This window comes from Amphiura filiformis, chromosome 2, assembly GCF_039555335.1.
Source record: "Amphiura filiformis chromosome 2, Afil_fr2py, whole genome shotgun sequence".
Lineage (NCBI taxonomy): Eukaryota > Metazoa > Echinodermata > Ophiuroidea > Amphilepidida > Amphiuridae > Amphiura > Amphiura filiformis.
This window is the reverse complement of record NC_092629.1, coordinates 67,870,974-67,892,816: the sequence shown is the minus strand read 5'-3', so window position 1 is coordinate 67,892,816 and position 21,843 is coordinate 67,870,974. Positions and strand designations below refer to the sequence as shown.

Sequence of the window (21,843 nt, the reverse complement as noted above, 5' to 3'; positions counted from 1 at the left end):
TATGAGAATCTTTCACTCAATTGGTTGAGTTGTGACCATTTTGCTCAAGTTGAGTAAAATATTTTCAAGTGTGTAGCCATTTAAATCAAGAAAAAACTACTTCTTAACCAGCTATTACTATAGGATATAAGCTATGTCTGCACTGTTATTTCAAAAACATTCCTTTTCCAAGAAATGGTGAATATGTTTAAATAGGGGCACTTTTGTGTCTTTTAAAATAATTCCAAACATCTTCAAATCCAAACGATGCTGTGGTCAGTAAAGATATTGCTGCTAGTATGTCAAATGAAGTTTCAAAACTGCCCGTCACATCAAACAACCATCCTATATATAAAGATAAAGAAGTGACACGTTAGTTTTTCTTTCTCAAAACAATCATACGTAAAACAACCAACAAAGTTTAAGATTAGCGCATTGTTGTAAACTCCTCAACAATAGTTTGGAAAGTTTTTTCAAGCATATGTGTTGCATATCAATGGATAGCTACAACACTCCCTTTACAATGACACACCATCTGAAACAATAACATTTTTCACGGCTGAGTACACGCCTTGTGAATGTAGTGGGGTATCAAACAGAATTTGCCAAATTGACCATTATTCTGTGCTCAAACAACGCTAGCCACTAACCTCAATAGCGGATGGAAAAACCACAGGCAGCCACAATAGTCAGACACCTTCTCCTCATGCTGTTCACCGACCTAGTTACACGTTACTGTGGCATGACATTCCATTCTTCAACAAGAATTCGTCGCAGGTCATTCAATGTGGTTGCATATGGGCTTCTCTGGCACTCACAGCACAATCAAGCTGGTCCCAGAAGTGTTCAATCGGGTTGATGTCTGGCCTCCGGGTCTGTCCTGATGGCAGCATGATGCAGTCATGTCTACAGTAGAATTCATCTCGACCTTTGCAGGACTTAAACCCCATTAAAAGCTATTAAACCAAGATAACACTCATTGAAGCAGCTCAACTGATTAAATCAGATCTTCTCTGGTTGTGTACAAGTGTCTGTTTTCAATGTGCGACATCGCAATAAAGCTGGTATTACAGCTTCAGTTGGGTAACCGATTATAAAGGAAACGAAAGGAAACAATGGTATGTGTACCATTGTTCACGAAATGAGACAAAGACCTGCTTTTTGTTAATCAGCATTCTTCAAAATGAGCAACATAAGGATTGTTGAGTTAACTCGGTTTGGAAATAATTTCTTCATATTTTGGTGTTATCTGTCGTTTACATATCCTTCCTAAAACACAAAAGTGCGACCCTCTCCAAACATCTAAATTAGCTAAAATTTAGGACATGTTACAAAACTTTATTTTCTAGAACCTATTTAGAATAATTTAAATGTAGCTTTTACCGTTTGTTTGTGGCATCCTTCAGAAGTGAGCGGTCCGATACCAATATTTTCGGTCAAATCTCCATTCAATTAACACGGGGAGTTGGCTAGCTATGCCTTGCCCTCACTCATATTTTACAAAAGTGCGACCATTTCTGAACATCTAACCTAGCTGTAATTTTAGGTCATGTTAGAGAAATATATTTGCTAGAAGTTTTGGAGAATAAATAAAATATTGGCTGGTTATTTTTCACACAGTGATGTTAACTAGGCAAGTGTCCATTCTCCCAACATACATCATTTGTTGAGGTCACACGTCAATGGTGAGAGCACTGTGTATTGTGTATAGGAAAACGGACAGTAACTGCAGTATGGGCCATTTTGACTCAACTCCCATATTCTGTAGGTAGTCGTTGACTACCGTGGCTCTGTGGGGCGAGCGGTATCATCTTGGAGAGTTGCGTTAGTTCCCAGATTGTGAAGATATGGGATTGCAGCTTGCTGCACAGAATAATGGTCAATTTGGCAAATTCTGTTTGAGACCCCACTACAAGCACAAGGCGTGTACTCAGCCGTGAAAAATGTTATTGTTTCAAATGGGGTGTCATTGTAAAGGGGAGTTTTGTAGCTATGATTTCATACTGTTTTTCATTGTTACACAGTTGAATTGACCTATATAGGATGATAATCTAGGGTATACATGTCAATGACCTTTTTTGCTTTAATTTACATCTACACGGATCGTTTTGGTAAGAATATATCATAATTATCAATAATCACGTACACATTTTCTCTTTGAAACCGGTTCCCATGACAACCATTTACCATGCTAATATTTTACATTGTATTGTAAACTAGTCATAAAAGTAAGCCATTACTCGTTGACTGCCGATAAACGTCCCAATAAATCGGACTTAGTCACCGGTCAGTTCTCATGATAGATATCCATGGCTAACGATGGTTAACTATGAAAACATGTTAAGGGATCTAAAATGAGCGTTTATTGCGTTTCGACAGTATTTTTTGTGGGACATGAGAACACCTCAGACCTATCGAATTGCATTCTGAATACGAAGCATGTCTTTCTGATATCAAATAATTTTCATTTTTTGAAAATCACAATATAATACAAATTTTATGACAAATTATAAAAATTTGATATTTTTCAAATTTTTGATATATAACAGTCCTCGAAGTAAATTATATAAATCTAATGACATATTCTTAAAGTGTATGTAGCAGGGAGGAAAAGCCGACGGTCAATTGAAAATTTTGACCTTTCATATTGAAGATATGGATTTTTTCCCAAAAGACCTAATTTTTTTTTTGTTTTTGAAAAAAAATCAATATCTTCAATACGAAAGGTCACAATTTTCAATTGATCGTCGGCTTTTCATCCCACCTACATACACTTTAAGTATAAATCATCTGTTAAATATCAAAAATATCAATTTTTAATGATTTGCCATAAAATGTGTATTAAATTGCGAATTTCAAAAAATCAAAATTATTTGATATCAGAATGGCATTCTTCGTGTTCAGAATGCAATTCGATATGTCTGATGTGCTCTAATGTCCCACAATAAATACTGTCCAAACGTTCATACCCCAGCCCTTAAAGGACATCAAGAAAATTTTCTAAGTTATTTATTTTGAGCTCTTTCGAGTATCGACGAGTAATGGATATATTCTGTAGATTTAGGTTTTGTCTGTGACTGCTAATGTGAGGCCGTCGTAGGTCGTACGGGGCTCAAACTCGGTGGGTGGGTGTAGCTCTGTCCTGGCAAGAAGAAGTTTATGTTCGTTAAGTCATCCGACCCCGGGGCCCCCTCCCAGGGGTCATTTGAGGTAAAATGACTAAAAACTGTCATATGGGCATGAAACTAGGTCGTACAGGACTCAAACTCGGTGGGTGGGTGTAGTTCTGTCCTGGCAAGAAGATGTTTATGTTCGTTAAGTCGTCCGACCCCGGGCTCCCTCCCAGGGGTCATTTGAGGTCAAATGACTAAAAACTGTCATATGGGCATGACACTAGGTCCTACGGGGCTCAAACTCGGTGGGTGGGTGTAGTTCTGTCCTGGCAAGAAGATGTCTATGTTCGTTAAGTCATCCGACCACGGGGTCCCCTCCAGGGGTCATCTAAGGTCAAATTACTAAAAAGTGTCGTATGGGCATGAAACTTGGTAGGTACAGTCAACATTTAAAGCAGCATTTTTTAAAGGTCATTTTGGGGTCATCCAAGGTCACCACGGGTCATCTGAGGTCAAATTAGTAAAAGCTCATATATGGGCATGAAACTTGGTAGGTACAGTCAACATTTAGAGTTATAAGTTTAGGTCATTTTGGGGTCATCCAATGTCACCCTGGGGTCATCTGAGGTCAAAGTAGTAAAAAGGAGCATATGGGCATGTCACCATCAGCCTGGTAATCGCGCCCAGACGAGAACCGCCAAATATGGGTAACCGCCTAGTCTATTTTAAAACTGATGCATCAATGACTATGTTCATCATGTCATATAGAGGCCTTGCATGCGACGTATCATCCCGTAAATATGGCGGACTACTCAAATGCATTCAACAAAAGCATGATTGCAATCTACCGTGACAGTTCGTCTCACACACATAATCCTGCACTACGATCAAATAGGTTGATGACAACATTTGATTGAATGGACTGCACTCCGCCATAACTACGGTGAAGGACACCGGTTGAAAACCTTTGTTTGGAGCCAATCAATAATTTCATGCAGGGCCTCTATTGTATCATTCTCACATAGATATAGAAATACTAAATTCGTTCACTATCTATATTTTTACTTCTAGTAGAGCTCCAATCTAAGGGTTAAAGTTATGTTTTAGGTTAGGTTAGGATTTTTTAAAGTACCCAGTACAGTGAACCTTATGGTACAAATGCGCGCGAAAATTTTAGCATAGGCCTATTGAAACTAAACTGGTGAAATATGGGACAAAAGTGGAATAAATTCGCGCAAAGCGCTAAAAATGGCATTCTGTGGCTATAAAATGGCCAAATATGAGGTTAATTTCGACACAAACCAATACACAGGCGTCAATATTGGGGGTGATTATATTGACCATCCCCTGGCAAAATATTGTGGCATTTATCCCCCCCGATCTACGCCTATGTAATTTAGAGCCCTGTGACTCCATCGGTCTCCCTCTCCCTCTCTCTTCCTTCCCCCTCCTTCCTTTTTTCTTCCTCCCCTATGCGATACGTAATCTATTTCCTCTTCTTTCTATATCTAACCTCCTTGGGCCTACATATTAGTACTGATATATCATACGCTCGCGAAATTACGTAATTAATCGGATTAATTAACATACTGAGAAATAGGTGAAAACAATTTTGACAAAAGGAGTTGTCCTTGTCAATTTGTAGACATGTACTTTTGATTATTTACATAGCTTCTTCTCCAATCACTGTGTAAAACATCCATCCAAAAATCTGATTGCTATTATTATATGGATGAATGGACATATCACAAAAGGATTGCTTATCTCAATAGGGCATGTACTTAAGCATTTTTTTAACTGACCGGCGTTATTGGGCGTTTTATCGGAGGTCACCGAGTAATGCCGAAGATCAAAATCGATTTTATGTATTGTGTATGTATCATAGGACGCTCGTATTAATTGTCTCTATGCGCTTGAGAATTCAACAATATAAATAATGGTAGCTCTATTATAATACACATTAATGTTTTAAGCAGATAAAATTCCAAAATATAATACGTTTTCTGCCTTTGCTTGTCACGTGGTAGGCCTATGTTGAAGTTGCGATTATATTTTTAAATAAGTTTCAGCTGAATAACAAGAAGACAAGTGGCCTAGTGGTCTAGAGCGCTAGGCTCATAGAGTACTAAGCGTTGCGCCGTGAGTTCGAACCCCGCCTCTGCCAAACTTTAAAAGAAGTAAATTAAAATTTGACTTTTTTTAATTTCATATTTGGGAAATGTGACTGGGAGAATTTATGTATGGTGTGGAGTGGTGTGATAGGGCATGTACTTTAACTGGCCGGCGCGGTCCGGTGACTAAGTCTTTATTGGGCGTTTTATCGGCAGTCAACGAGTAATGCATTGCATTTTGTTAGCAATGTATGTGTTATTTAACATATATAATGCTATGGGCCCTACATGACATTGCATTTCACACAATATACATTAGAAGTTTTGAAGTAGGGTGTCAATATAGCATATTTATAGGCAGAGGTTATCGCACACCGTACCCGTAGCCAGGTCTTATACCCATTACAGGGGTGCACAACGTCAACACCTTGATGGAAAGTCCAAATTGTAGGAACAAAATGTAAAATGTACCTAAGAGGGTCGAAATATATAAAGGACTATTTTAAAACACTCGCATCGAGCCTGATGCAATGTCTGCCGTCAGCTCAGTTTGTCACCCAAACGAGCGCCAGATTTGATCCCCGAATCGAGAGTCGAGTCTTCCCACGCCTTATGCATTGGAGTCCCGATTGACCGTTTGTCGAAAGTACTTCTGGACTATGCGGACTGACTATACCGTTAGCTTCTCCACCATCGTATATACGTGCTTCTCTTAGGTTTAGGTATTTCCCTTTAATGTTTGGCAATAAGCGAATACAGGTATTGTTTTTAACCGCTGTCGTGCATCTATCGTCTCATATAACACAGGCGACATCAAAAAATAATGATGCCGCGTGTTTTATGAGACAATAGATGCACGACAGCAGCTAAAACAATACCTTTAGTCTCATCCTGAAACACTTCAATTCAAATAAATATATTTATCATAAGTATGCCACTTTTTTATCAAATTAAATCCTACATTTTACAACGAATTCATGAATTACCTAAGGCTTAAAATCGATCAGTCCAGTTGTTGCTATGTACCTCCGATTGGTTCAAATAGCGAATACGAGTATCGCGTCGACACGAACGCGTTAATGTGTGTGATATCGTGCCATATCACACGGGTAAGAACCAATACGATTGCAAGAACTAAGTGTTTAAGAATTGTCATTCTTAAACAATTGAGAATACTCCTGCAATCTTATTGGTTCTTACCCGTGTGATATGACACGATATCACACGGTTCAGCGCGTGTGCATCGACGCGATACGCGTACTCACTATTTGAACCAATCGGAGACGCATAGCAACAACGGGACTGGTCGATTTTAAGCCCTAGGTATAATTCCTTGCAAAATGTAGGATTTAATTTGATTAAAATTTGTAATACTTATGATATTTTTAATTTGAATTGAAGTGTTTAAGAATGAGAATAAAGGAATTGTTTTTAGCCGCTGGAGTGCATCTATCGTCTCATATAACACGAGCGACATCATTATTTTAAGTAAAACAACGAGGCGAAAACAATACCTTTATTCTCTAATTATTCATCGACTCACCTGTGAGAAATCCACTTGTTATAGCAGCAAAACCACGAGTCAAATTAGCCCAGGCAACGGCATGAAGGTATTCTTTCTCTCTGGTAATTACTTTCATTGAAATGTACAGTTCTGCTCCCAGGATACCAAAACCAGCTCCAAAGAGTACTGACATCAAGCACATTCCAATAAACGTGTTGAAAAAATTTGTCAGCGCTAAAGAAACTGCTGTTACTAACGATGATGTGTACATGAGTTGTTTGTAAGTCATTACTTGATTTAAAGGTGCTAATATCGTCCTGATTGCTGTGAGTCCAATTCCGCCGCATGTTCCAACGATAGAAGCTTCTCTCATTGTCGTACCGTTGGATAAGGAGAAAGAAACAATGTATATTAGCCATCCAGTGAATGTATAACCCCATACAATAGCGGGTACAAGAACTTGTGCATAAAAAGATAGTTTGGTGAGCAGTGGGGAACAGAATATATCACGAAATAATCTAGAAATATTAGAGGGATCAGGAATGTCATTTTCATTTGAGTTGGTTTTGTCGGAAGATCCGATCTTTGAACGAAGAAGGTTTGTTGTATCTTTATGCATTTTATCTTCAGTTTGAATCGGAAATAGCATTGCTCCGCAGGGAAGTGAATGTAGACATAGTCCACTTAATAGAAGCAAACATCCTCTCCATCCATAAATATCCAGCAATATTTGTGTCAAAAGAGGCATAGATATTATTCCAAATCCAGCACCACAAGAATAAACAGCAACAGCAGCATTATAGTACTTATCGAAATATTCCGGAATGACTCCTATTGCGACGATTTCTTGAAGATACAAAAATCCTGTAAAATGAGATTAAAAATCAGGAAATTAAGTTTGTTCATAAGTTTGCTCCAGAGATATAGTGATCTTACATATAGGCTAACCTCTCTATGTTTAAGGATTTGGTGTTCATTATTCATTCTCCCTAGCCATCTTTTATACCCATCTTTTTTAGTATCGTCAAGTTTTAATTGTCGTCTTTATTATTATTATTATTATTATTATTATTATTATTATTATTATTATTTCTTTCATTTTTTGCATTTCCTAAAAATGCCTTTCCCCTTAAAATCACCGGGTAAATGGATACATTTTTAGGTGAAATATACATTTTTTTAATATAAATTATTTTACCAGTTAGTAGCAAACCAAATAGCAGTACAAGTGAATTCGGTGCACATGCGCAGATAATGAGTCCTATGGTTGTGAACAAGCCACACATCATTATGCAAACTCGGGGACCAAGTCTATTCACAAGAGCACTCGCAGATAAACCTGGAAAGAATAAACCATAGAGTAATTCGACAGCGAAGTAGTTACATAACTCGCTGATAACTGAGTCACGCACATTTTGGAATAAATAGTATACAGGGTGTCCCATAAAAAAATACTGAGCGAATGAATTTGGATGTAAGTCGAGAACTAGACATCAGAATCCAAATAATTAAACATCAGCGTGTAGCGCATCTTATTTTGCATCTTATATATAAATTTTACTGGATTCGGTTGACTGATTGCGATGAAATGAGCGATTACATAACGCATGCGTCAATTCACTTAATTCCAAGTTTGAAAGAAAGATCATTAAATTCAACACAATGCGCACTAGTGGTTAACTGTCAATGGGCTTCATATTTTGTTCGGTGAAATCCTTCTTGTTCTTTTTAAACAATCTGTTTCTGGCAAAACATTTAATTAGGGTTTGTTCAAATTTGAAAATATGCATGATATTGAAAATGAAAGCTTGCATAAAAGATGATGCTTGGTACTTGTAAATATCATTTTTCGTTAATGTTGATATAAATGTTGCATAAATAATTCCAGCTGGCTTAAAAACTTTCTCTCACGGCACATTAATGTTTTTGAAATTGTAATGCAAACAATGTAATGCAAAGTTTAAATCTTTTTAACATTAGTGATGCATGGTATCAAAAATCACACGTAAAGCTGTAAGCACTTGATCATTATCATTCTTGGCTCAAATGTTCTTTGGAAAGTTAAAATATGACATATTTGCACAACCTAACGAATTAAAGTTTGAAAGTTCCAATTGCAGAAAATCGGTTTTCTCGGAAAAATTGTTATTCATCTTCAATGAAAGCATGAATAACATGACACCGTTGGATTATAAAATAGATAATATGGACTAAATTTAATGAGATACACAATCTTTAGGAAGTGGTGAGCGAGTATGAAAAACGCGCCTGTTGATCAAACTTGGAATGAATTGCATTGATGTTCGCATTATGTAATCGTCAATTTCTTCGCAACCAGTCAAGCGAATCAAATAAATTGTTCGTATGTGATGCACAATAAAATGAGCTATACGCTACATTTTAAATGTTTTGATTTTGATCTTTATTTCTCGACTTACGTTCAATTTCATTCACTCGGTAATTTTTTCTGGGACACCCTGTATGCCATAGACTTTGTGTTGCGATCGTTTCGATAGTGGTGCAGAACTAAAAAGGGTGATCAAGTTGACATAGTGATAAGGCCAAATAAAAATAAGGTTGTCTCATGTCCCCTACGCGCATTAGATTTATGCTGCGCGTTTGCTCATGCAAAATGGCGGAATTTAAATTGTATTACTTATTTTTCATTTTATTCTTCATTTTAATTAACATTTCTGCTATATTTTATTTTCATTATATATTTTCAAAATCACAAGAATCAATAAAAATCACACAAGAAAAAACACAAATGCATGCATCAATATAAAAATGATACATCGTATATCTAAAAGTCTACTTTACCAAATCTGCTATAATATTATTGTTCAGTTTCAAATTTGCTTCCGATCGAATCGGCAATCGACAAAAATATACTACATACATCTTAAAAGCAACATGAATACTTCAAACCCATGAAATCGCAGTAGTGTAGGGTGAACATCCCAGCCCTGAATAACATTGCGTCATTGGCCCAATACTTAAAATGTTATATTGACTCAATATTCGTTAATTGGATTTGTGTTCATGAGACCAACAATTTGAGCTTAATCCAAAGTTGGCTCAATTTTTGTCCCATCTGGTATTTTTGAAAATTATACGGGTACATTTGAAACAGAAAAATAATTTCCCACTTTTCATGAAAAATACCATGTGTAAAGCTATAAATAGGTCTGGGCCATTCGGAATTCTTTTATCAAACAGATACACCGATACTCTACTGTGCAACACTAGATAATTTCAAATCAATTTTGAAATATTTGAACTTTCTACATTTTTGACTAAATTAATTTTCCAAAGTTTGTCACGTAACTGCTATTTTTGCATTATTATACATAGGTTTGGTAAATGACCCTGAGCCATAAATATATGGTTACGAATTTTCATGTGTTTGAAATAGTGGAAATCATAGTTACTTATCCAGCCTTTATTGACAGACATGACTGTGAATTGACAGCACACATCATCACCTACTTCTATTAAAATCATATGGATTGATGCGCTAAAGGTTAAATACCACTAATAGGCCTGGGCGATACATTGAAATACGATGAGGAACTATTTGTTATCATGGCATTCGAAAAGACTGCATTAAAATCGCTGAAATTGATCAAGTTATATAGCCAAAAAGTACTTTTTAGAGTTTGATGCTTCAAAATGGTACATTTTCTCTCATTATATGACATTTTTGATGTAATAGTACCAAAATTCATACGCACGGCTTCGGTTTTTAGTAAATAGTCGCCTTATCATATTGTAGCTTTCAGCTTCGAGGGCGCACTGTCATTTTAAGGTGTTTACGGTTCAGTGCGTTAAAACAAGAAAAGTCTCAGGTCAACCTATGTTGAATTTTTGATCATTTGGCATCTAAATCATATAGTTTCACCTGATATTGGTGGCATTGAACTGTGAGAGTTCTGAATATGAGAAAATTCCACCCGAAATTAGGCATTTTCCCATTGAACACGTGTAATACATAATTAGTGGTATTTAACCTATAGAAACACTGAATTCTATGGATCTTATATTCGTCATGGAGAATTTTCTACCTATTTTTTGCTTACGTTTCTCAATATTTGACTGTATTTGCCCTTGCAAGAAAACGTGCATCTTCTTCGATTACTAAGGTAGGTTTTTAGAACCCGTTGAGGTAGTAACGGGTTGAGGGGGGGGGGGGACTTGTGGCATTAGTATTGGGTTTACGGCTGGTTTCTGTGATTTCAGGGCTTCTAAATTCAACAACCTTCGCTTGCCTGCGTATACATATAGAAAGCTTAATGATGATGAAAAGTCCATGTTGATGATCATAATAGACATGCCACTTTGTTAATTAGACCCACATGCACATTTTGTGGGTGATTTCCTTGCCCTAAATAACGTACATATGCCTATACGTGTAAATACAGTATAGGCCTAGCCTAGGCATTTTGCTTAAGCTTTAAGGCGCATGTAAGGCCTATAGTCACGTGTAAAATAAAACCTAGTCTTTGTGTACACGTTGTCTATGGGCCTCTACAGCATCATGTGTGGCCTCTTTCTATCCTTACTCAAGCTGGAACCCTAACTTGATCTATAACTCTATTTTAAACCCATATCTAATCCTCGGACCTAGCCGTATCTCTATCCCTATCCATGAGCCTAGCCCTATAAAAACCCTATTCCTAATGCGAACCTGACCCTAATCAACAATTCTAACATTAAATAGCAAGCCTATTTCGGAACACTAACCCTAAATCAATCTTAATCTGATCTGATCGTGATAGGACAGGCTACAGATACGAATCTCCAGATATAGTCCTTGGTTGAAGCAAAAACAGCGAAACAGTCATCATACAGGGTGTCCGACAATCATTGATATTTTACTCGTCATGCTGTTTTCCAGACATTTTCTTGTTAAAACATGTATTGCAAATGTCAATGTTTACATTCATGGCATTTTACCCGAGATTGGAGCACCTTTGTGCTTATATAGGTTAAATACCACTAATAGGCCTGGGCGATACATTGAAATACGATGAGGAACTATTTGTTATCATGGCATTCGAAAAGACTGCATTAAAATCGCTGAAGTTGATCAAGTTATGTAGCCAAAAAAGTACTTTTTAGAGTTTGATGCTTCAAAATGGTACATTTTCTCTCATTATATGACATTTTTGATGTAATAGTACCAAAATTTATACGCACGGCTTCGGTTTTTAGTAAATAGTCGCCTTATCATATTGTAGCTTTCAGCTTCGAGGGCGCACTGTCATTTTAAGGTGTTTACGGTTAAGTGCGTTAAAACAAGAAACGTCTCAGGTCAACCTACGTTGAATTTTTGATCATTTGGCATCTAAATCATATAGTTTCACCTGATATTGGTGGCATTGAACTGTGAGAGTTCTGAATCTGAGAAAATTCCACCCGAAATTAGGCATTTTCCCATTGAAACACGTGTAATACATAATTAGTGGTATTTAACCTAAACGTAACAATGAAGTCAAATTGCAGACCAACTCACTCGATCCCTTGCGTTTTGGTATCTAACAATATCAACAACAAAAATAGACACACGTAGCAACATAACAGAAGATGGAATAAGCTATCTTCAGTAGAATGCTACGCATAACATGTTCAAATGAGCTATCTTTAGTAAATAGCAAAACAAGCACCAGTTGATATAAACTACCTTAGGATCACACCTTTGTTTCACGACTTTTTTATTTTGTTAAAGTCCTCGAATAAGACGTATTTAATTGTGTTCGTACTTGATCATGTATAGCATTGTGGGTGAATTATAATTATGACAAAATTGAATTCCATCATGCAAAAAAATTAACATGCCCATAAAAACTGAATACAATATAGCTTGGTAATAAAATGCACACTAAATGTTTTTTTATTGATCACGATTATGATTAAATATGTTTCATTCGGGGGATATGCGTTATTATGCATGACATGTAAATATAAAGGTCTTTTCACAAAGGGTGGAAGCTCTATAGTCCGACGGTTCTTTATTCCGACGGTTCTTTAGTCCGAAGGTTCTTTAATCTGACGGTTCTTTATTACGAAGGTTCTTTATTCCGATGGTTCTTTATTTCGAAGGTTCTATAGTCCGAATTTTAAAAACGGTTCTTTAGTCCGAATATGAAAATAGGCTCTATAGTCCGAATTTTAAAAAGGGTTCTATAGTCCGAATATGGAACTAGGCTCTATAGTCCGAATTTAAAAAAAAAGTTCTATAGTCCGAAATTGCGAAAGGGTTCTATAGTCTGAAACGGATACCGTGTTCTTTAGTCCGAATCGGTAAAGAGGTTCTATAGTCCGAATTTTATTTTCATCATTTCTTTCCCTGTCAAATCATCATTCATGATTTCGTTCGATATTTTTTTCATTAGCTCTTTCTTAAAATCCCTTTCTCATTTTTGTTGTATCCTTATCACATTCTGTCTTTCTTCTCCTTGTTCTTTCTGTAATGTTCATTATTTTGTTCATTATCTTTGTATTCATTGTTCTTTCATTTGGACTTCCTTTTAGTCTTCATTCAGTTGTTTCATTTGTTCTTTCATTTATTTTCTTTCATTGTGTCTTTCCTTCTTTTGTTCTATTTTTGTGTGTGTATTTTTTGTACTTCTTCAGGTTTCTTTATATTTTCGTTCCATTCATTATTTTTATTTTCGTTTCTGTTGGTGTAAAAATATGTCAACATTTTTGGAGCAAATATCGTATGTTTAGGATCTTTGTTTACTGTAAGTTGGGGGGATATCAGGCGCGTACGCAGGATTTGTTTTTGATGAGGGGTGGTGCTAAAAGTAGCGTCATCCCGTTTACCATAAACTCTGCTATTATCTAGCTAGAGGGTGCAGTAAATGTTAATGTTATAAAAAAATTCGGACTATAGAGCCTTTTTACTGATTCGGACTAAAGAACACGGTATCCGTTTCGGACTATAGAACCCTTTTGAAATTTCGGACTATAGAACCCTTTTAAAAATTCGGACTTTAGAGCCTATTTTCATATTCGGAATAGGGAACCGTTTTTAAAATTCGGATTAAAGAACCTCTTTTAATATTCGGATTAGGGAACCTTTTTTAAAATTCGGACTATAGAACCTTCGAAATAAAAAACCGTCGGAATAAAGAACCTCTTTTAATTTTTTTTTCGGACTAGAGAACCTCTTTTAAAATTCGGACTAGGGAATGCTATGAACACGTGTTCGGACTAGCGAACATTCGGACTAAAGAACCTTCGGATTATAGAAGCGTCGGATTATAGAGCAGTCCCCGTATCCCCTCACAAAGGTCCTTTCCTTTCCCTCCAAAACAAAGATTATGTGTAAGTGTTTCAATTGAACTTGCAGAGAAAAAAAAATAATGGAATACTACAGTCCTGATGAACTGATGAGATTACTTTCTTCACCAGGTTTTATAGTATTTTTATATTACATGTAGCTTGACACCTCTTGCATATTAAGATAGGTAGGATATATTTGTGATCTGATGGGGACAAGGATCCTCTCAGCAATAAGTGATATCCCTGCATGCATTGCAGTGGTGTTGTGTTTATGTAAACTCCCATAGAAACAGGGGTGTCCGAGAATAAGCATACGAATTCCATAGGCATACCTATTCTCGGTCAGTGTTCCTAGTATGAACTATGTTGATATCGTTATTGCCATGCGTCCTACAAATGATCATGCGTGGGCATATGAGAAGTGTTGCAGTTTGCTGTGCAGGCTTGATTATAGGCATTAATTTTTGTCGAATACAAAATTAATGAGTGAGGAGAAATTATTAGCCCATGAGGAGTGACATAAGTCAAGAACTTATATAGACACCTAGGCACTATAGAAGACAACCACATGGGCCAATCAATTGTTCACTGCAGCTTAGGTACAACAAGAGGGAAGTGGTACAGTAACTTAAGCATCAGATACATGGAAAGAGATGCTTATAGTCCAATAAAACAAGTGTTTGACCCACCACTAATTGCAACAGAATTTTTTAAGTGGTATGCATTTTAGCGATGTCCCTGGAATACCTTGCGTTTTGGTATCTAACAATATCAAAAAAAAAAAATAGACACACGTAGCAACATAACAGAAGATGGAATAAGCTATCTTCAGTAGAATGCTACGCACTAACATGTTCAAATGAGCTATCTTTAGTAAATAGCAAAACAAGCACCAGTTGAAATAAACTACCTTAGGATCACACCTTTGTTTCACGACCATTAAAGTATACTACTTTTTTATTTTGTTAAATTAAGTACTCGAATGAGACGTATTTTAAATTATGTTCGTAATTGATTATGTATAGCATTGTGGGTGAATTATAATTATAACAAAATTGAATTCCATTATGAAAAAAAAAATAACTTGCCCATAAAATTGAATACAATATAGCTTGGTAATAAAATATTTTATTGATCACGAATATGATTAAATATGTTTCATTCGGGTGATATGCGTTTTTATGCATGACCTGTAAAAAAAAGGTCCTTTCCTTTCCCTCCAAAACAAAGATTAGGTGTAAGTGTTTCAATTGGACTTGCAGAGAAAAAAATAATTAATGGAATACTACAGTCCTGATGAACTGATGAGATTACTTTCTTCACCAGGTTTTATAGTATCTTTATATTAGCTTGACACCTCTTGCATATTAAGATAGGTAGGATATATTTGTGATCTGATGGGGACAAGGATCCTCTCAGCAATAAGTGATATCCCTGCATGTATTGCAGTGGTGTTGTGTTTATGTAAATTCCCATAGAAACAGGGGTGTCCGAGAATAGCCATACGAATTCCGTAGGCATTCCTATTCTCGGTCAGTGTTCCTAGTATGAACTATGTTGATATCGTTATTGCCATGCGTCCTACAAATGATCATGCGTGGGCATATGAGAAGTGTTGCATTTTGCTGTGCATGCTTGATTATATTTTGATTGCATTAATTTTTGTCGAATACAAAATTAATAAGTGAGGAGAAATTATTAGCCCATGAGGAGTGGCATAAGTCAAGAACTAATATAGACACCTAGGCCCTATAAAAGACAACCACATGGGCCAATCAATGGTTCACTGCAGCTTAGGTACAACAAGAGGGAAGTGGTACAGTAACTTAAGCATCAGATACATGGAAAGAGATGCTTATATAGTCCAATAAAACTAGTGTTTGACCCACCACTAATTGCAACAGAATTTTTAAGTGGTATGCATTTTAGCGACATCCCTGGAATACCATACTAAAAGTATACCTGAATATACTTGGTGGAAAGGTGTTAAATTTGCATTATATGCAAATTAGCTGCCGCCATTAAAGAAAAATAATTTTTTCACAATAACTCTCCATGCCTCTAATGGTGACAAATTAAGTGTCTAGACCAATGTTTTCAAGGCTAGGGAAAATGATTGGAACATTTTTGGATTAGTTATGTGCGCACAACTATGTATATTATGCAAATTAGTGGCCGCCATTATCAAAATATCAATTTTAGGCAATAACTCTGAATCTACGGATCATGTATTCAGGGTTAGTGAAAGTGACTAGCCCACTTTTGGATCAATTATATGAAGAGAATTGCGCGAAATCTGCAAATTAATCGATTTTTGGCGTAATAATCTGGTATCAGCGAGTCAGTGACGTCAACTCGAAGCTTCAAGTAGCTGTATCGCACATGGAAATTGACTACTTTTAAGTACTTCAACAACAAGATATCGTCAACAAAATGCCACCCATCACCAGAAGATTCGGTCGCTGGTCAGTTAATAACATGCAATGCTTCAGTTCATCATGCTTGAGACTGGAAGGCAAGCCACATATGTTGTGCTGCATGATGCTAATCATGCAAGGTACGATTAAAGAATCAAGGATCCTGGCACTATATTTTAGTCAACTAAAGCGTCACAACTAATTAAGTCCACTCAACTTTCTGTCTACTCAACAGTCACCCTTCTTCTGTCACAGGCATGTCACTCTGCTTCTGTATCTGTCAAGACCAGTGTACTTTAAGGTCTTTGGTTTTGGAACCAGACTTTGGTGGCTTAATCTCCGTTCATTTATCAAAGTGATCCTTCCCCAGTACTAGTATTTCGTAGACATTACACAATCGAATGGATAAAGACCTGACACTCTTCACTTGCTTACAGAAAGCTTATGCTTAGGCCTATGAATGGCGAGGTCTAAGCTACACTAGCAAGTGCCACAGTCGTTGCAACGGTCCACCCGTGGTGATAACCCAGCAAACACAAAATGTTTTCGACATCATTCGCAAAAGGTTATAAAAGGTTGTTAGAAAACGTTTAAATGTCGGGTTATAGAAAGGGTATATTAAGAGTATAAAACGTTTTCATAACCTTAAAAAACATTTGTTGATAATCTACTGCTCAGCAAACAAAAATGTTTTACAGAAAACGTTTAAATGTCGGGTTATATAAAGGGTATAAAAGGGTTTTAATAACATTCCAAAAACATTCTTGAAAACTTGATACAAAACATTCTAAACAGAATGTTATTTTGGGGTTGAAAAAATATTTAGCGAAACATATTTGCCCAAAATATTTTCAATAACGTTTTAAAAACGTTTTCATGACCTTTATATAACCCGACATTTAAATGTTCTTAAAATGTTTTGAAAAACATTTTAAGAACATTTCTGTGTTTGCTGGGTTCAAATATTTTAACATAATGTTATTTAACTATTGACACAATATTTGGCAAAAATGTTTGCAAAAATAGTTTCCAATAACATTTTTTGAAAACATTTAAAAATATTGTTGTAGTGTGTTTTCATACCAAGCGTTTTAAAACGTTATCATGACCTTTATATAACCCGACATTTTAATGTTATTAAAACGTTTTTACCTAAACCAAAAGCCAAAATATAACTTATTTAAAATGTTTTCAAACGTATTGTGTTTGCTGGGAAGGCAACAGGCTGGACTAGTGTAAAGCTTCATCCCACGATCTTCTTCATCTTCTTCTTCTTCGGCCGCCGTCATTGCTGACGATTGGCTACCATCTGGCTGCATCTCTTTAACTCTTTCTTCCAAGCTGTTCTGTTCTGAGGTAGATTCTTGGCGAGGGTCACTCCTGTCCATTCTTTGATGTTGTCAAACAATTGCTTCGATCTTCTGTCGTCCTCTCTAACTTTCTTGCCACCAACTCTTCAAACAGCTGTCTCTTCACACACAAGTTCCTTAAGGATGCTCCTGTTTGTTCTTTTCTCCTTAGCTCTCCTTCCAACTGATGTTTAGCATTCTTCTCCAGAACCACATTTCAGCAGCAAAGCACGCGGCTCTCATCTGCTTTTGTCATAGTCCAACCCTCCAAGCCATAAAGGAGTACACGCCATACCAGTATCTTGATCAGTTTCAGTTTCAGTTTCAGTTCTGTTGCAAGGTGCCGATCAATCCACAGATCCTGAAGTTCAAGCATTCATCATCTGGCCATTCCAATCCTGGCTTTGATGTCTGCCGTGCATTTTGCATTGGATGTTTTTTACAGAGCCCAAATACTTGAAGTGGTTGACCTGTTTTCTTCACATTGAGGTCGAGTTGCCAGTTACATCTATTGCTGTTGCCAATCTTTCTATGTCCTCGACTGATGTTTCAAGGAGGTTTGAGATTGGTATGGCTCCTACTTTAATGCCATAAGCATCCACATCAGCATCCCTTGATGCTTTCTCTGCGTATGTCACGAAAAGACATGGTGATGCAATGCAGCTCTGTCTCAGCCCTATGGTCATACTGAACTCATCTGTATTTTTACTATTCCACCTGATCTTTCAGGAGAAATAGTTCATTGCTTATAACACCAGTACGCACTGTCACGATCGGAGCCTAATTTGAAGATAAGATTCCTTTTAAGATAAAAACTTCTGGTATATCAGCCCGGGAAGGGAGTCCAAGAGGCAGACATATTTGGTGTCAAACCACATTTGTATAAATTAATTTGCGTAGCAAAATTAAACACGAATGTTCGGTCATAGACCTTTGTCAAGTGATCACCTTTTGCGTGCCGGAAAACAAAGGAAGATGAGAGCACAGAAACGCGCGAGGAGTCGCGCGCGGAGTCGTGCGTGAAAACATAGAGTGAAAGGCGCGAGGCCTAGCGCAACGCAAAAGGGGGAAGACACGCAAAAGGTCAAAATCAAAATCACTGCAAGGAAAAATGAAGGAAATAAATAAAAAAAGAAGAGAAGAGAAAAGACAAAATAGAGTAAAGAAAAGAAACCAGAAAAGACAAGAGATTAGAAAAGACAAGAGAAGACAAGAGAAGAAAAAAGAAAAGAAATGAAGAGAAGAAAAGAAAAAATGAAAAGAAAAGAAAAGAAAAGAAAAGAAAAGAAAAGAAAAGAAAAGAAAAGAAAAGAAAAGAAAAGAAAAGAAAAGAAAAGAAAAGAAAAGAAAAGAAAAGAAAAGAAAAGAAAAGAAAAGAAAAGAAAAGAAAAGAAAAGAAAATGCAAAAGATGAAAGTAATGTGAAAAGTTAAATGTTGATGTTGAAAACATTAAATTGAATGTTCATCCCATTGGGTTGAAGTGTGCCAAGATTAAATATGATGCGTTGTTCCTCGACTTTCCGTTTGTGAGTGTTATGCACTTGGGTGAGAGCGGTAACGGTAAGGTCCGTGATGGTATGACTATCACCTCTAAAATGTTGAGGGACGGGTTTGGCGGTGTCACGTATGAGGACGTCTCGTCTATGTTCGGTGAACCTATCCGCCAAACGCCGTTCAGTTTCACCGATGTACAGAATATGCGGATGTCGTCGACACCCAAGTGCATAAATCACATCTGTCGATATCAGTGTGCTCTGAGGTGACATTTCTGGATAACTTGTATTGGACGTTACTCGTCGTCAGTGTGCTCTGAGGTTACATTTCTGGAGTAACTGGTGGTGGACGTCACTCGTCGTAAGTGTGCTCTGAGGTTACATTTCTGGATTAACTGGTGGTGGACGTCACTCGTCGTCAGTGTGCTCTGAGGTTACATTTCTGGATTAACTGGTGGTGGACGTCACTCGTCGTCAGTGTGCTCTGAGGTTACATTTCTGGATTAACTGGTGGTGGACGTCACTCGTCGTCAGTGTGCTCTGAGGTTACATTTCTGGATTAACTGGTGGTGGACGTCACTCGTCGTCAGTGTGCTCTGAGGTTACATTTCAGGATTAACTGGTGGTGGACGTCACTCGTCGTCAGTGTGCTCTGAGGTTACATTTCTGGATTAACTGGTGGTGGACGTCACTCGTCGTCAGTGTGCTCTGAGGTTACATTTCAGGATTAACTGGTGGTGGACGTCACTCGTCGTCAGTGTGCTCTGAGGTTACATTTCAGGATTAACTGGTGGTGGACGTCACTCATCGTCATCGCCTAGGTCCAGCTTTGGTGAGTTCTCACTCAAATCTGTTCACTCTCCACACATCCATGAACATTCAAGGCCATGTTTCTTGCATGTGCATCTACCAGTGTTGCAACGTCCTGCCTTGCAATTGCTACTGAAGATCTCTGTGAGTTTCGGTGGCGCTGGTGACAGGTCAGTTTGTACTGGAAGTAACTGACCATCACTGAGTTTCCACCCCTATTCATCTAGTTGCAATTGTCTAGCGTTTCCTTCCCACTCCTGAATTTGAAAGTAGACTCTCAGGCTATGATACTTTCGTACCTTTTGACTTTGAATTGGGTTCATGTGATTTAGTAACTTTATGGAACCGGGCAATACACCCGCTCATATAAGCGGGGGTATACCATACAGTGAAAATTTGACGTGATATGCAAAAACTAATGCTATATTTGAAATCAGCGACCCAAAATTACATAAAAACAACTCTCAAACCAGAGTCACCAAAAACTGTGTTGGGCAGTGAATCAAATTTCCAGCCACATTCATCATTAACTTGTGGAATTCATCTCTTTTGATCAAACAGTGTGTATTTGTGTTGTGCATTCGTGTGAATTTGGGTAAGAGGTGATTATGGCCTTGAGTCAGTACGACTCGTAACACACTTTTTTTCGTTGTACAAGGGTATTTCAACTTGCTCCAATTTTGAAAGAAAATGGCGGTAATTTGTTAGTGTAGCGGACACAATTTACTGTGTTCGCCTATATACAAACAAAGTCAAAGGCCATTGGGTGGCCATAAGACATTGTTGATATTTGACTTCCAATGCACATATCAAGTAAAGTAAATGATAATAATAATACAAAAATGTTGGTATTTATACAGCGCTTTTCACTTCTGCACAAGTACCAAAGCGCTTTACATTTATTCCGCTGTCTTTAGAATATGTCAGCTGCCATACGATGCCCAAGCCATGCTCATACCTTTGGAGGCAAGTAAGGTAAAACGCGTTGCTCAAGAGCACAACACGATGGCACCGTCGGGGCTCGAACTCGCAATCCACCGATTACAAAGCAGAGCCCGTGCCGCTGCACCAACGTTCACCCACAAAGTAAACAGTTTGGAAGGCATTTCCTATACTGTTTCTTGATTCTTATGTCACGACGAGCAATTAGACACCGTTTTTGCTCAAATCGAAGTAAGACAATTAAACTAATTCAAATAGTACTTCCCTACACCGTATAATATTTACCACACTATACTAATAATTTTCGGTATTATGTATACTAGGATTGCAAGTGGTAATTCTACTTTAGTCTATTATTATGTATGATAAGTCATGAAAATCAATCAATTAAATGAAAAACACAAACTCAATAAACGTACCAATCACACTGCCCCATCCGATCATAATCGACACAGAAGATCCAACCACCCATGTTAGGGTCTCAAACTGTTCCTTGATATCTGGTAGTAAGACACTGAAACTCTTGACAAGACCTACTTCCAGAAAGACTGAGAATGTAACTACGCCTAAAACGACCCAGGAAGTAGCGTTGTCTTTACTTGTCGCCATGTTTTAGTACAAAACTTCGTGGTATGGAATCATATGTTACGCATTTGCGATACAAACTACCAAATAAACTACATCGGCATCGTGTGTAAAGCCGCTGTTCAATAAAGCGTGACACATGTTAATTGCATACATGGAAAGAACATAGTTGAATTGACTCGATTATTTTTTCAGTCGGCTACGGAAAAACGAACTACAACTTGGCACCTCAAGGATACAGCAAGTTCA

At 37.2% G+C, this 21,843-nt stretch overlaps 1 protein-coding gene across 1 annotated transcript; it reads right to left on the bottom strand.

The window, feature by feature from the left end:
- Positions 1-104: 104 nt before the first annotated feature.
- Positions 105-21,653, bottom strand: LOC140146547 (monocarboxylate transporter 2-like). The gene is made up of 4 exons (XM_072168423.1): positions 21,429-21,653; positions 7,906-8,046; positions 6,747-7,571; positions 105-324 (listed from the first exon to the last, which is right to left on the bottom strand). The coding sequence occupies exons 1-4, from the start codon at positions 21,616-21,618 to the stop codon at positions 188-190; spliced, it is 1,293 nt and encodes a 430-aa protein (XP_072024524.1). The 5' UTR covers positions 21,619-21,653; the 3' UTR covers positions 105-187.
- Between the last annotated feature and the right edge of the window lie 190 nt (positions 21,654-21,843).